Source organism: Triplophysa dalaica, chromosome 10 (assembly GCF_015846415.1).
Source record: "Triplophysa dalaica isolate WHDGS20190420 chromosome 10, ASM1584641v1, whole genome shotgun sequence".
NCBI lineage: Eukaryota > Metazoa > Chordata > Actinopteri > Cypriniformes > Nemacheilidae > Triplophysa > Triplophysa dalaica.
Window position 1 is genome coordinate 6262806 of NC_079551.1, and position 16185 is coordinate 6278990.

General features: G+C 38.6%; 2 protein-coding genes across 3 annotated transcripts; both read right to left on the bottom strand.

The window, feature by feature from the left end:
* Positions 1-5056: 5056 nt before the first annotated feature.
* mfsd6a (major facilitator superfamily domain containing 6a) lies at positions 5057-12392 on the bottom strand. Its single transcript, XM_056759882.1, has 8 exons — positions 12171-12392; positions 10489-11474; positions 9313-9923; positions 8263-8360; positions 7011-7172; positions 6722-6820; positions 5816-6099; positions 5057-5446 (listed from the first exon to the last, which is right to left on the bottom strand). Exons 2-8 carry the CDS (start codon positions 11449-11451, stop codon positions 5342-5344), a joined length of 2322 nt encoding a protein of 773 aa, XP_056615860.1. The 5' UTR covers positions 11452-11474; positions 12171-12392; the 3' UTR covers positions 5057-5341.
* Positions 12393-12874: 482 nt separating this feature from the next.
* On the bottom strand, positions 12875-16108 carry LOC130430052 (inositol polyphosphate 1-phosphatase-like). Of its 2 annotated transcripts, none has more exons than XM_056758961.1 (5): positions 15769-16108; positions 15596-15651; positions 15271-15465; positions 14391-14565; positions 12875-14250 (listed from the first exon to the last, which is right to left on the bottom strand). In XM_056758961.1, exons 1-5 carry the CDS (start codon positions 15843-15845, stop codon positions 13734-13736), a joined length of 1020 nt encoding a protein of 339 aa, XP_056614939.1. In that variant the 5' UTR covers positions 15846-16108; the 3' UTR covers positions 12875-13733. The 2 variants fall into 2 exon arrangements, with proteins under 2 accessions (XP_056614939.1, XP_056614938.1); XM_056758960.1 differs by having other exon boundaries at positions 12877-14250; positions 15591-15651.
* Positions 16109-16185: the final 77 nt, after the last annotated feature.

Genomic DNA, 16185 nt, shown 5'->3' on the forward strand with positions numbered 1-16185 from the left:
GACGTGCAAACACATCTTGTTTGTGTGTGTGTGTGTAGGGGCCCCTGCTCAGAGTGGGTGTTGCCATCACAGGGTAGGGCTGTTGACAGGGTATGCGTGGGCTTGCGGTCTTTAATGGTTAAGCTGACAGTTACTCAGAAAATCCTCTTTCTTCCTTCATTAGCATTAAACTTTACACTCACATACCACATTTGGTTATTAAAAATGAGCTTGAACACTTAAGGCAGATCTGGTTATAATACTTTGGTAAACATGTCAAGTGAGGTTTATACGTTTCTACAAAAAACCTTAATATAGCAAAAAAGTATTTCTTAACTATTTAACTTTTAAACTATTCACATGAAAGTGGGGAAAGTGAGAAGAGTGCACACTGTAAAAATATCCCGTGAAAAACAAAAATGTACAAGCAGCTGGGGTGCCATGAATGTAACGTAAAATAACAGTATTTCCTGTAAAATTACACTTTTACCATTTTTTTTTAGTAAATTTGCCATAATTTTAATGTAATTTGAGCCATAGTTTTAACTGTAATTTGACGTTATTTGACCGCATTTCAAAAGAAGACTGTAGAAAAAGTTTTTAAAACGTTATCCATCATGACGCAGAGGCACCAGCAATTTACAGTAAAATAAAAAAATAACCGTAAAATACATGGCTTACCTGTTTTCTTGTAAATAATTTTTTTTCTGTGATTTGACGGTTTTGACTGCATTGAATAATTACGTGGAAAATCTGTAAAAAAAGTATATTCCAGTTTTTGGACGTTTACATAATATTATACGTGACCATTCTCGAAAGCATTTACAGTAAAATTATGTAAAATTATGTTTTTCTACAGAGTGGTGAACAGGATTATATAGGTGTTTGCTAGGAAATTGCAAAGATTACATCTCTAAGTCTCCATAAATATGACTCAGGCTTTTCCTTTTCGGCGTTTCTGATCTATAGTCCCAGTCAAAAGTGATGTCCAACTTCAGAATTTGACATCCTCGATGCATTAAAAAATATATACATAACAAAATAAGAAACTGTTATATTAGTAATGAAATAAACATTTACAGTAAAATAGCAAAATTTCGCTTATATCTGTAAACAAACTTTACAATTTACAACCAAAATGGTCTTTGATTTGTACTGTGTGTTGACCTGGCATGGCCTTCTACAAAGATGAATTGAACATCAATTTCTACAGAACAAAACAAAGCACACAAACATAAATGCACCCTGACTGACGTGTCTACGATTACCACAGCGATGTTTAGCCGTGCGTATCCTTAACACCGTATCTTTATTTGGCAGGATTAGGTTGCATGATTTAGGATTTTGGATGCCACAAAATAACCCGAGGTGTGAAATGGATTACTGGTTGTGGCTTTAACTACAGATTAGGTGACAGGAATTAACACACATACGCCCCGCCGCGCGCTCGTGATTATTAGCCCCCTATGTCTGACAAAATGCGAGACCACCTCCAGTGACCTTCACTGCCCGCTAACAACCAATCGGGGGAGAGCGTGTGGGCGAGAGACAGACAGAGAGAGAGCGCTCATACTTTACCCTTCGAACTGTCAAAGCCACAACAATGCCCGCCCACTGCTGTGTGTATTGCCCGACTGTTCTCATCTTCTCCATTATTAGGGGTGTTAACAGTACTTTTGCTATCGCTCATATTTACAGGTTTTGAAACTTGGATCTCGACCCCTGGCCTTAGTGCAACATAAACCCTGTGGGATGGACGAGCATAATTGTACTTCTATTAGGATTTTTTTTTTATTAAAATGATGACAAAAGTAGACAAATATACAGAGATCATGAAATACAAAAGACTTGGTGACCCTATAACTACCAAAACAAGAGCCATGTAAATTTATTAAAAATACGCACCTGATAGGGCTTTCTTCAAGTAGCTTTTGTACATTTACATAAAATGTTTAAAGTACTTACCCATAAAACACCTCTAATATTCGTCCAGAACAAAGTACCGTAACATTTTTATGTACAGTGAAGAATATGTTATTTCACAACCAATTTTTCACACAATATTTTTACAACAACAATGCTTGTTTTTTTTGCTTATTTTTAGAAAATGATCACTTATAAGTATCGGTTTAAATATATCCAAGTTTTAATCTTGACATGAAAGCTTTTGTGCGTGCCAGACAATGTGACATTTCCTCATGAATAAATCTGCGAAGCAACAATGGAAAATCTGAGATCACCAAGACAAAGGACTCATTACCCAACAGCTCCATGATTGAAGATAATAAACTCAATCGCGTCTTTGAAATGCGGTAAACATTCGTGTGCGATAATTATCATTAGGACTCTTTGATGTTTGGCCCTTCAGAAACGAGGCCCATGAGAAATGGCTCCACCCACATTCCCGCCCACCGCACGGTAAACTCCCGGGCCGATTAATCAGGGCGAAATATCAGAAAAATAAACAGCACGCTTGACGTGATTCACTACAGGACCATAGAGATGAACTGAAAGATTATTTTGCGCAGGAAGCATCTCCGCAGAGACTCAACGTCAGCCCACAACAGCTGTGAAGTATTAAAAACATCTAATCCAGACAGCTACCAATTTCAAAAGAACATCATGTTAAAAAAAGGCTTGATCTCCACTGACTGAAATGTTCCTCAACAATTATTCAAACAATATCTCAAGTCAATACGGCAGCAGATCTGTGCGGTTATAATGCATCGCTGAGGATGACTCGCATTTAGTGTTTACAATAAATTCTTATGAACAACAAAGTCACATTTTTATACGTCCTTGTGTTTGTACAGTAATCAGTGCATGTTTAGACAGACGTATGATGTTTCACTTGGAATATCACTTATCTTTTAGTTGAGGTAAAGAAGAGAACAACAGAACACAAAAGAAGATATTTTGAGAAATGTCTTAGTGGTTTTGTGTTCATGCAAAGGAAGTCTATGTTGTTTGATCTACCTCCTTCTTCAAATTATCTTCTTTCGTGTTCTGCAGAAGAAACAAAGTCGTTCAGCTTTGAAACAACATGAATGATGAAAGATTTTCATTTTTGGCTGAGCTACCACTTTAAATGTGTTTCCACATATTGCTGCCGTTGAGAAATATCCAACTTCACCCCCTACATTTCCTCTGTCTTGTCGAAACCTGCTTTTGTTTCTGAAGGATCCCCGTCCTTTGGCTGGATCTCTGGTTTAGGAATTACAAAATGGGCGTTAACTGCCCACACGCGGCCTGTCGTGTGGGTTTCACGGTCAAAGACGAAGAATTTTTCACACAGAACGTCACACTTTTCTTTGGATCACTAAAGTATGCATTTAGAAATCCTATTGAAGAAAAGATAACCCAACAAACCTTAAAAAGTCCTGCTTCTGTTTTTATCCCAGAGGCAGAACACAAATATTTTGAAAAAAGCTAATCAAACAACATTGGCCCTCATTGACTACCATATAGGCACAAAACCACTGATGCATTTCTCAAAATATCTTCTTTTCCATTCAGATGAATACATGATGTAGACTTTATTCTTGGATGAACTCCAAGAATTTACTGTTTACCACAACGCACAACACAGATAACAACCCAATGCTCCCCAAAACAAACTTTCACTGTGATCTTATTTGTTTGTGTTGTGGTTAGGGTTTATTTGTTTCGTTTTCTAATGCTAACATAGTCAAAGCAATACTTTCAACAAGAGCTTTCGTCTTTATGACAAAACTAAACTAAACAAATCACAAACCACAACACAAACCAAAACATATGATCACTTTTGCTTATAAGCAAGTTTTGATTTGAATTGTTATATAGTTGTGATATATTCAGTTGCTTTGTATTGAATTCAACAAAGCATTGTTGCGGGGCATTTTGCGTTTGTGACAGCTAGTCTCACCGGAGATGAAATCTGTGCTGCGAGTGGGTGTGTGCTGTAAATAAGGTGTTTGATTCCAAATGAAGAAATTAATTCCGGGAATGAGGAAATTGGTTTCTACCAGAGCTAATATAAGTCCCAATTCACAATCTAGTCAAATATTACCAAGAAGTCGCCCGTGTACCAGCTACGCATTTTGGTCTGGTTTCCATAGGAACGAGAGATGTCTGACCTCTTATGTTGACTGAATATCAACCAGGTCAGGTGGATCAAATGACGAATTAGAGTTGATTTAAGATGGTGGATGATATGCTCTTTGAAGCAAATAAATATAATAAAATAAAGGAGTCTCTTACATTCGTATATTAAATTGTGCTGCTTGTTAGGAAAAGATGTGCTGTAAGCATTCAAACTCACAATTTATACCTAAAATCTCATACATACATCTAAAAAGAATGTAAAAAGAGGGTCATGTCTAGGGACTTGAATATAATAGAGATATATAAGGGGGTAGGGGGCGGGGTTTCTTTTGAGCCAAGCAACAACCTAGCAACGAGCTAAAAGGGCAAAACACCTTGGGAACTCCATTGCAGCGCCTGTAGCAGTGCTAGTTGTTTTTAGTTAATTAAAAAATGTTTATATTTTTTATAATATTTCTTATTAGGTGAGACGTTAATAATTGTAAATGTATTATAAATATTTTTATACCAATTATTATTTATATTTAATACTTATTTATTATTAAATCGGAAATCATTAATAGTAAATGTGTCACAAATATCTTATATGAATTATTTATTTTATTACTTATTTACAAACCGGATTTATGGTTTATTTATCATTATTAAATGTAAAGTAAATAACAGTAAATATTTTTCTATTTCCCTATTTATATTCAATATTTGTTGTTTGTTATTTTTATTAATTTATTATTCATTCAAATAATTATTAATTTATCATGTACAATTTTTTTACTTTGGTTTATCACTAGAACTATATACAGGAGACCAATTTAAATAAACAATAAATGTAGTTTATTGTTTTTTGATAAATGTACATATTTACACAATCATTACAATTCTAAATTGTATACAGACAGGCTGGCCAGACACTGCTTCCCTCTACAGGCCGAAGAAGGTACACACACACACACACACACGCACACACACACACATACACACGCGCACACACACACAGGTTTAAACCGACAGGCTTTATTCAAAGCTTGTGCAACACTTCCGTATTAAATAAGTTAAAATTGAATACATAGTCCACTTGCACCACAAAAGATAGTCGTTGGCTTATTTATGTCCATGTAGTTTCATTAAAAAGTAAAACTAAAATACAAAAAGTTATTAAACTTCGGTATAAAGTTCAGTTTGTGAGTTAATGATGGTGGTTTTAAGTCGGTTTACTGTAATACAGGCTTACGTGTGCCCTGTTGTGAATTCCAGTGGCCTCTAGGGACCTGGGCTCTTCCTATGTTGGGGGTCCACTGAGATTTCTGTCCTGCTGGGTGGTGCCGTCAAAGACTGTAGGTAATTGGTCCTCTCTAGGGGATTCTGGAGAGAGCTCATCTGATTCCTGTAAGTCGACAGACATTGAGTTCAGTTAAATTCTTACAACTAATTCAACAAATCCAAAGTTTAATCATGAAGAACTTTCATAAGATTTAATGATCCATATTTTCTTTTCCTTGTATAAATTCTTGAACTGTTGCTTTAAGATAAGTTTTGGTGCCTTGTTTTAAAATATATCATACAAATAATCAAACTATTTGTTTTAATATTTATTCTATTCATCAAGCCAAGTATGTTCTCTTACCTTTCTGCAATAGAATGCATAAAAAAAGTAAAAACAAACACTCAAAATGCAATCATACAAAAACATTGATGTCCATATTCATATAATGAATCATCAACCCCCAGCCACCACATTTTTGCTACTGGCTACCTGAAGGGGATGGACCTCAACAGGTGGGTATATCGTTGCCATGACGACCTTCTCTCTGAGCTGGTAAAAGACGAGCGCAACGGTAACCCATGGCGACCCGGAGGGGACCCAGGCAGGCTTGCACAGGTCCTCCTGCTCCTCCTGGTGGCGCACTTTCCGGGCAGGAAGTCTGGGCTCGGGTCGAGGGGGCGTTGCCGCGTCTGCTGTGTTCTGAACCAGGTCAATGGTCGCTATGGGAACCGGGCTGGAGGGAACTGGAATGTTCTCCGCTAGCATCTTGTGCTCTAGATGAAGAAAGACAATAAACTTATAAATAGATAAAATACAACCCAATAGGAGAGATTTTAAAGGTTTAAAGTCTACAATTATTACTAAATGTATTAAATTGTGCTATTATTGCATTCCATTTAAAATAATTCAAAGTGATCTTGAAATATTTTGCACAGTCCTAAATATTTTTAATAGACTTTGGCGGCATCTACTGGAGAGGTTGCAAATTGTAACCAATTGTTCGATCCACCTCTCCCTTTCGAAGCACTACGGTGGCTGACACAGGACAAAACATGTCGTCAGGTTTTCGCTTTTTTTGCTGAAAGAGATAACGTATTTACGAAACAAGCTCTATAATGAAACATGTTGAATTCCATGCAAGGGGACCCGCAGTGTGTGTAGATAGAAATAGCTCATTCTAAGATAATAAAAACATAACGATTCATTGTGTAAAATCTTTATACACCTCTGAAGACATAGTTATGTATATTTTATTGCATTTCTGTCAATAGATCCTCACCAAAAAGTTACACATTGGACCGTTGAGTATTTTTTGTCTTAAAATACTTCCGTTTTAGTCTTTATGACTCTGTTTGGATAAGACCGTATAAAGATTGACATGATTTCAATGCTTACCCTTCCTCTCATCCGGATCGGTGATGCAGATTATAAAAGAAAAGATGAGTAAAACGACAAGAGAGGTCATTCCTATTCCACGGAATGTCTCGGCAACACCTGAAAAGCAAGACAACCCCTGTTAAAACATATCAACATTCGCATTCAATGCCATATATTTACATTATTGGCAGATGTTTTTTTTCTGAAGTGGTATATATATTATCAGTCTGTGTGTTGCCATGTGAATCAAAGTGTCAACTTTAGGCTATAGGATCATCAGTAAGCAAAGCAATTGTCATTTTCATACCGAAGTAGTTGACAAAAATGCCTCCGACCATGGCTCCGCAGCCTCTGCCCAGCCCGAGGTGAAGCCCCTGGAGAATGCCCTGAGCAGACGTACGTTGTGACGGAGGTACGGCAGCGCTCAAGTACGAGATACATGCCGCCCAGACAGAGGCGTGTGTCAAACCTGCACAGGTGCACAGACACAACAAATTTTTTGAGAAAAAAAAACATATTAAATTCCAAAAAACATTTCAACAAATACATTAAGGCAAGATATTTTGAAGAATGTGTGCATCCAAACAATATTGCCCCCCATTGACTTCCCTTGTATGGACACAAAAAACACTCCACAAACAAGACTCATACAGGTTTTGAACCACACGTAGGTGAACAAAACAAAATGACCCACACAGACTGTCAATTTCAGCCTTAACGAATAGAAATACATTTCATTATCTTCATGCACGTGTGGCATCACATGGACAAACAGACCACTTCTTAAAACTATACAAGTAAATATACAACAAGTGTACCGTGCAAACTATGACAAGCTCTTCCACTGCAGACAGCTTTGCTTAGTATAATGAAAGGGGTTTACTCAGAGCGTGATACAGGGTTTTGGTCGCATTGTCTGCAAGAATTTCTTTAACAGAACTGGCGTGAGCAGCGACGTGTTTTCAAACAGATAAAAGCAGACAAGTCTGTGTTGAATGTAGACTGACTTGATGGAGGACTTCATTCCTCTGTACACAAACACACCCAAAGGAACATCAACGATCAGCTTATTGTACTGTCGTGTCTACTTTGTATTTGCATGAAGTTTGCTCACAGTATCAGGACAGTGCGATGACATTATTGTTGTTTTTGAAGAATTTGATTTTGAATAAAAATTTGAGGTTTTAATTAATAGACTATTCCTAGACTTCTTTGTAAACAAAAGGAGACACGTAAGATTACTCTTGGCACAATAACTTAAGAAAATCCATTTGCTCTATATTAAATCTCATTGTAAGACATTTACACATGCTCCAGAAGTAATGCATCTGCGACCACGTTTTTATATTTGACTGTGTTATCACAGGAAAGGGTGGTTGAACTGAGTTCCTGTTCTATAATGAACTCTGTGGCCTCTCTTCCCAACAGCCCCCTTCTACCCGTCCTCTTCTATCTTAGCCAATCAGAGAACAGAGAATATTTGCCATTGTATTTTTAACATAAGTATACTTGTAAAAGTAATTTCCTTAGGATTTCCAAACTTGATGCCTGTCCGTTACCTTGTAGTATTTCCATGGGTAGCACAGTCCAGGCGTTCTTCAGGTACGAGATGAATAGGTAACGTGCCGTGTTACATGCCAGTCCAATGTACAGAACCCTGACAGGGAAATAAAAGAGATTTTAATTTTTTTTTACATTTTTTTCATACAAAAAAAATTCTTCAGACGGCTCTTTTTAAAGGTCCAGCTTAAAAAATTTAGTTGCATCTAGCGGTGAGCATGCAAAATGCACCCAACCGCTCATTCCACTGCTGACATTTGAAGCACGACGGCGGCTGACAAAGGACTGAAATGTCATAAAAAAATCTTCATTGCTGAAGGAGATAACGTATCGATGAAACGTGCTCTGTAGAACAGTTTGTCCCTTTAGGGCTACTGTAGAAACAACATGGCGAATTCCATGTAAGGGGACCCGCGTTGTATGCAGATAACATCTTTGCATTTACATTTATGTAAATCATGTTTTTATAGTTAGGAATGAAAAACCCAACAGGAAATTTTTATTGCCTCTTGCGGGAACCTGTCACTAATTCACCAAGCCTAATCTAAGTTCATTCAACTTTCAGTGAGAACTTTTACCGGGTTTATGAATAACTTGAAATGAAAGAGACTGTTATGCTCTCTGTAAACTGAGACACAGTGAGTGGACAGTATAGCTGCTGCAATGCATTCTGGACTTGCACCACCACTGAGAGAAAAAGTCTTTGTGCTATTGAACTGGACTAAACAATTTACGGATCCGTGTGCAGACCTTCAGAGCAAAATTTCCGTATTCTATTTCAAGATTACTGACATGTCAAAGTATTACAAGTCAACTAAAATGGAATAAAACTGCAACTAGTGAAGCTACGATTACTACTAGTCGACACCCTTTTTTTGCAAGCCAATTACTTTGTTATTCATTCCCCTTCAGACTTACAACTTGGTAGACAGGTTACTTTCAAACACGGCAACATAACACACTGCATGAAATGTAATTTTCATGATCTAATGTTACTTACTCTTTAAGCAATCTGAAGTGTAATGTGATCGGAGCGATAGCAATCTCACCTGATGTGTCCCACCAGTTCTATAAATTTGTGGCTGGTGAAATAGGCGGCGAGCTCCGACATGTGACTTAGAGCAGAACAAACACCAAACAACGTTGTTGTCCCGGTCAAGTCCTCCAAATGCCAGTAAAGGAAGGTAAAAACAAAGCCATATCCAAAGCCCATGAACCAAGCTACGAACAACACGGTACTGTACCGTACCCCACACAACAACTGCATCAAGTCCCAAAAGTGGAACTCCTCGACATGACCGTTCGTCTGAATCTCTGAGTTTTCCGCTCTGCTGGATGGAGAACCTCCAGGTTGGGCATCTTGTTGGCCACCAACTTCTCGTCCATCATTATTTGCTTTAATTTGATGCTGAACATCAAACTTGAATTGGGTGGCGACAATAAGAGTCAATCCCATTAAAACTCCAAACACTATAAAGGCGATACTGTAGTTCTTGTAATTGCGCATGAAGCATCCCTTTCCATCCTCGATGAAAAGCTCTGTATTGGTGTGGTCGATCCAGATGCCAACGCAAAGCATGGCGATAGCCCAGCCGAGAGATCCCCACATTCGCTGGAGGCCGTAGCGGTCACGGTGCGAACCGAGATATTGAAGAGTCACCTAGAAAAAGAAAAATCAACAAGTGTTATTTTTTTATAAAATTCAATTTTGTGTTTAAATACTATGAAAAAATGATCCAATCCAAATGAGGCTTGTCAAACAAAGATACTGGTCACATTGCTATGTGGTCCACCAACATTGATGAGAACAAAAAAATAAAACATCACAACCGTTGCAATAGTTAAACAAAGGAACAATCAAACGTTAATCAAACGTAAAAAAAACGTTGCCTATACGTCTGTGTGGTTTTTCTAATAAGCTTTAACACAAACTATGTACAATTACTTAAAACTCTCCAAATTTCACCTTCCAGACAGAATCTCAGTTTGAAACCGTTCCAGTTCTCTACGCCGTAAGTTTGTCGTAACTGATTGCATCACACAGTTGGCCGAGTGTTATTTAATGGAGAGGGGACTAACTTGCATATTACGGTGTTGTAATATGTCATTTTGATAATCAAAGATGAGTTTTTTATGGCTACAAAGCGATTTAAAAAACACCATATAGGTCAATACAAACAACAAGGTTAACAATGTACTTCGTTTTCCGAAGCTGAGTACCGTACCGTGTCTACAATTGTAATTGCAGGAGCACTGAAAAACTCGCCAACGATGATGACCAGCAGAATGAGCAGGAAAATCCCATGAACCTGGTCCGCATTATATTCCGCGTTGTAATTTGGCTTTGAAGTGGTGGTTGTGAGACTTGTAGTGCTTGCAATCGTTGTGTTTGTACGGTTGGGGGCTAACGTTGAGATGGACGTCGTTTCTGTGGGTGGTACAGTGGAGGTGTGTTTGGATTGTGTTGTGTCAGTTGGCACATTGGGTGCCAAGGTGTAACTCATGTTAGATTCCCGCTTAAACCTGTCTTTGGAGCTATAGGCTGCAAACAGATCTGAGGAAAGTAAAGAGTAGCGTCCAATAGGATTCCTTCGTCGTCTCATGCGATTGGTTGTCGGGATGGAACTAGTGTTAAGATAGAATGACTCATTGGATGCGGTAGGGTGCATGGTGGGTACCATAGCCGTGGTCATCTGAAGGTTCTCTTCTTTACAGCTGATGTCTGCCGGCTGCACAATGCCTATTCCAGTATTAAAAATGAGCCAGCAAAACACAGAGAACAATAACACTACTTTGCCTTTTTTGAAACGATCCGCCACGACTCCCCAAAAGGGGGCGCTACAGAATTCTATAAAATATCGGATGCCAACTAGGAGACCACTTTGGGTAGGGTTCATTCCCAGCTGCTTGTAGTAAAGAGCAAGGAGGGGGTGAAGGGAACCGTAGGCAGAGTAGAAAAAAAAATAAAACACTTTCGAGACCAGAAGGTGAGGGTTGACCCGGAGAAACAAACGTTCGCAGCAGCCCATGTCATGTTGAGGGGCTGTTTCGTCTGGGACATTGGCCTCTGAAGATGGGGTGGGCTGTTCTGCCTGAATCTCGAGCGACAGGCGGTCGAAGCGCTCGAGATTTCGACTCTTCAGCTCCTCTTCATCATCTGTTAAAATGGCTACACGGTCGTCCGCCATCGTTGTTGGGGTGGTTGATATTTCTGAGAGATACAAGCATACAAAAGCTAGTTCAGTAAAACATATATTAAAAACTTGTTCACATCAAGGATGTTATTACAGTCGTTGGTGTGGACACTATATAGTTATCAGTCCATTTCATTTTTTTAAAAATTGTATGTAATTTTGAGTTATTTCTTTTATGTTTATTTTCAAAGAATACATCAAACACAGAAAATAAGACATGCACAAAAGCTTTTGTCAAAACATATATAATATTTATATACTATAATATAAAATATTATATTGATAACTTTGCCAATTTAGCGATTAAAAACTGTTGTGGCACAAATTATGGTAAATGATAAAAAAAATATACGTATTGCACACATCAACAATAGTTTTTGAGGGGGAAATTCATAGTACTGTTGCCTGAAGTTTCTTCATGACGTCAGCTATACATGCGTGTCCCACTCTCACGGAAGTATCTGCTCTTTCTTTATAATGCGGCTTTTTTATTGACCCCAACTGATGTCCTTTGTTCACTTTAGTCTTTTTTTATATTTTATACATTTCGGTTTGTCGTGAAAACCACAACAACTCAAACATCAGAGATTGTTCAACTCAAAAACTGTATTATACAACTAAGTAATAGAGAAAGTCTGTCAAACCCACATCATGTGCTTTTCTCTATGAATTACACACATACGTCTAGCCGTATAGGTTCACTAAGCGCTTACCTGTCTCTGAGTTGGTGTATTATTTGTTTATCCCGGAAGAGGTAAGTTTCGATTAAAAGCTAGATTTTCTCCTTCCATTTCCAGCGATCTGCCCTTGTGAGACGCTTCTCGGGTTTGTGTTCATGTTTTCCCGTCAGTCTAAATAAATGAGTCCTCACTTGTTTTATGTTTCTAAAGACATGTTTACTGCTTCCGGCGACGATCCGGCGTTCACCTGCACAAAAGCGGATGTTGGACTTATGAATATTAATTAGAAGCGATGACGTTACTCGCTCGTGGTCTGTCAAAGGCGGGGCTTATGAATAATACATAAGTGTTGGCGACGTTGCAACGGTGTCCTTATTTAGTCAAAAAACTAATTTCAGTAGAAGAAATACCCCAAAATACATTATGAATACTCAAATAAAAATACAATACAGTATTATAAATTATAACATGGATTATACAAACAGTATTACGAAGAACATATTTTATTAGGCGTTGAGGAATTTAAATGTTAAAATCAACAGCATTCATTGCTTAAATGGCCGATTGATCTTCTCATATAATAAATATAATATGGAAATGATGTTTATTCGTAAAAACCATGAAGATGCATCTTCACAAAGATACTAAGACTTGACAAAAATTAAGCAGATATAAACGAACAAAAGGCTAGAAATAAATCTATGATCAAATCTTTTCTGCTTTCTATTATGTGTTTATTGGGCGTATCAGTTGTTTTATTCAAACAAAAGCAACCCGTTCCTCAGCTTCTCAGAGTATGAAAGTTTCACTTTGAGCCATACAAAAGGGTTTGTGCATCTTCCTGGAAAGGGTATTTTATCAAAATCCTGGCGTTAGAATTTGCAATTTAGAGCAAAATCTCCAGTCTAACTCATTGCCTTCTTAAGTGAGCCTTCTGTCTGTAACATCTGCTCAACATATCGCTTTGAAATGTAAATCAAACTGTAAGTGATGCTGTGTGACAGGCCGCAGTTTATTCACACCTGTCTAAATAAAGAACCAGATACTTTAATGCATGTCAATGTGCTTTAATGGCAGTATATATTGAAATAATGTGACCATAAAGCATTTGTTCATTCCTGAGGGAACGTGCTGACTGGGATAAAAGCAATACACTTTCACACCTAGAATTGTTTCCATAACAATGAATAAGAACACATTAGAGCACTAGAAAGTGCTGGCATGCAGCTGATGGATTTTCAAACCTGTAAGATAAAATGTTGAATTTAAACAAATCAACATGTTTTGCCAATAAAAACATCAATACACATTTTCTAATTCTCCTTTTGCCATTACGTTTCCCTTGTGTCAGTTTTGCATAATGTAACCCTGATGTACTTCATAACATGTACTTCGAATAGCAGCAAATAATGTGAAGCAATTCAAATTAATTTTTCTAAGATTAAGGCTTGCTATGTGGTTGCTAGGGTGATCTGGGTAGTTGCTAGGGCAAGGCATGTGTTCTAAGTGATGATAACCGACCTGGCAAACAATACTCAATAAATAAAAAGTGAACAATAAAATTTAAAGTTGAACTGCACATTCAATATTGCACATTTATAAGTTAATCGTTGACAGCAGAGAAAGAACCCTTTCCAGGTCAGATTTAGATCTGTATGCCACAAGTCCACCTTTGTTCGCCCATTTCTCTGGTCCTGAAACACCTTCCACAGGAGTGTTGTACACCAACTCCACCCATTCCTTCATTGTCCCAGCACGCTTAGATTTTAGGCACTCTCTCAGATTGGCTATACCACCCCCTAGTGACAGCAGGATGGCGTGCGGTGCACAACAGTCCCACCTGTAAGTGGCGTCCTGGCTGAACACGTACACATCAGAAAGGCCCAATATCACACACAGGCACTTGTAACCAGCCCCTGCTGCGAAACTGACTCGTCCCTCGCAACCCTGTTGAAGGAGAGTCCGGACGCGCTCAGAATCGCTCGTGCTCAAAACGGCAGAGAAGCCGGACTCCCGTGACGGAGCAGCCACTTTCTGCTTCCCTCCTGCTGGGGTCACAGAACTGAGGTTGATGGAGCCTGACGAAATGCCCCAGAAATACTGACCCGTCCATCTGGAAGTAATACAAAAACAAAATGAATTTAGTGAAATATAAACTTCTCAGACTCTTAATAAAGGCGCAGCTGTGTTTTGACGCTAAAATGTGATATTGTGGCATAAAAATACAATGTCTCCAAAAAGAAAAAAACTGACCTGTTAGTCATTGGATCCAGAGTGACAAAGGGTTGATTCATAACGCCCATGACAGGAAGTCCAGTCTGTAAGTCATACACACCAATCAGCACCGTCACACATTGCAATCCGTGACTGTACAATCCGCCAACAGGAAGTGCATCACTGATGCCTTTGATGTACTGGTATGTTGAATCTGAAATGTACAACAGAGAAGAAACAACAAACCCTAATAGATGTGGAAAATTACAATAATGGATCTAAACTACATGACAAGCTAAAGAAATAAAATTAGTTCAGAGAATTATATATGTCAACCAAAATTAAATATTTAAAGGGGTCATATGACACGGATAATACAAATGTTATCGTTTTTCCCAAATGTAATGCAATGTGTATACACAATTTAAGCTTCAAAACCACTGTATTTACCAAATACCTTGCATGTTTGTATCTCCTTTTTCTTAAGCTACTAAGCTCATCGCTCCGAAAAGCCATAACAATGCTATGATTGGCCAGTTAACCAGTGAGTAGCGATTGGTCGAATACTGCAACCGTGTGATGGAAATGTAACGCTTCCTACCATATTTGGAACATCAGGTTCCAGCGCAATTGTACTGACAGGTACCCCCACCTTACTTGCATATGTATTTGGGCGGTCTAAGTCAAATCATACCACGAACTGACGTAGATTTGTGGGGGTGTGGTTACACGAGGCGTTTCAGGCAGCATCCGCATCCGCTTTTAGATAGAATGCATCTTATGTTGCGACACTTTAATATTTGCAATCTTACGTGTCTAATACATACATGCGCAACTTAAAACACACAGAAAAACACATATTCGCGCCTTATCACCCCTTTAAAACACTGATATTATAGAGCACCGAAATTAGACTTACCAATGGGATCCACCCAAAGCCCAAGGCCCTGTATAGGGATGTCTAAGGGGTCGGTTTGCAGGTCTGTGATGGGCACGTCCTGATGCGCAGCTACGGCCAGAACTTCTGCTACCCGCATGTTGCCACCCAAAACTTTACTGAGCAGCCTGGCTGTGTCCTCAACATCTTCGAACATCCTCACCTGTATCTTCTCACCTGAGATGGACAGTGAGAACAAGAAAGATATTTAGAAATACATTTTATGCGTGCATATCCATGTTATTTGAATAATACTGATGTGATTTTTGGTTGTGAAACAGAAAGCCCGTGGAAGGTTTTACCTAACTCGTTCTTAAACTCGTTGGTTTCTTCCCCGTAAATATGATCTTTAAGGTCCGAGAACTGCAAAGGAGGAATGACAGATCAAGGGGTGTTCTTTGCAGTCATGCTCCTATGCATCTATAAATGACTAAAGTACTTTGTATCTTCTTTTATTTTGGCAAATAGTAAGATCTCCACCTGCTTCCCAATGTCATGTTTGATGACCTCCTGTACCAGCACATCTGCCAGGGTCTTAAAGTCCGCCACAAAGGCATTGTTCCTCTCCACGTCTTGCTTCTTTTGGATCAGCTGGCTGAAGAGGGTCTCCTCCTGTCGACAGGCTCGAGCGATGTTCGCTGCCTTCTCGGAGACCCGAACCAGCGCCAGCAGCAGATCCGACATACTCATCATATTATATTAAAACAAATATGCATTAAATAACAAAATTAATAAATGATCTCTGTCGGCCAAGTTGACTGAAGGCAAGCATGTACCTCCTTCAGTTCTTTCATCATTTCTGTGCGACAGATTGAGTGAATGCGCCGCCGTCGGCTGCTGATGACGTCCAAGAACGACGTGCCTTTGTCACGTGACAGGACAGTTTCGTATTTTTAT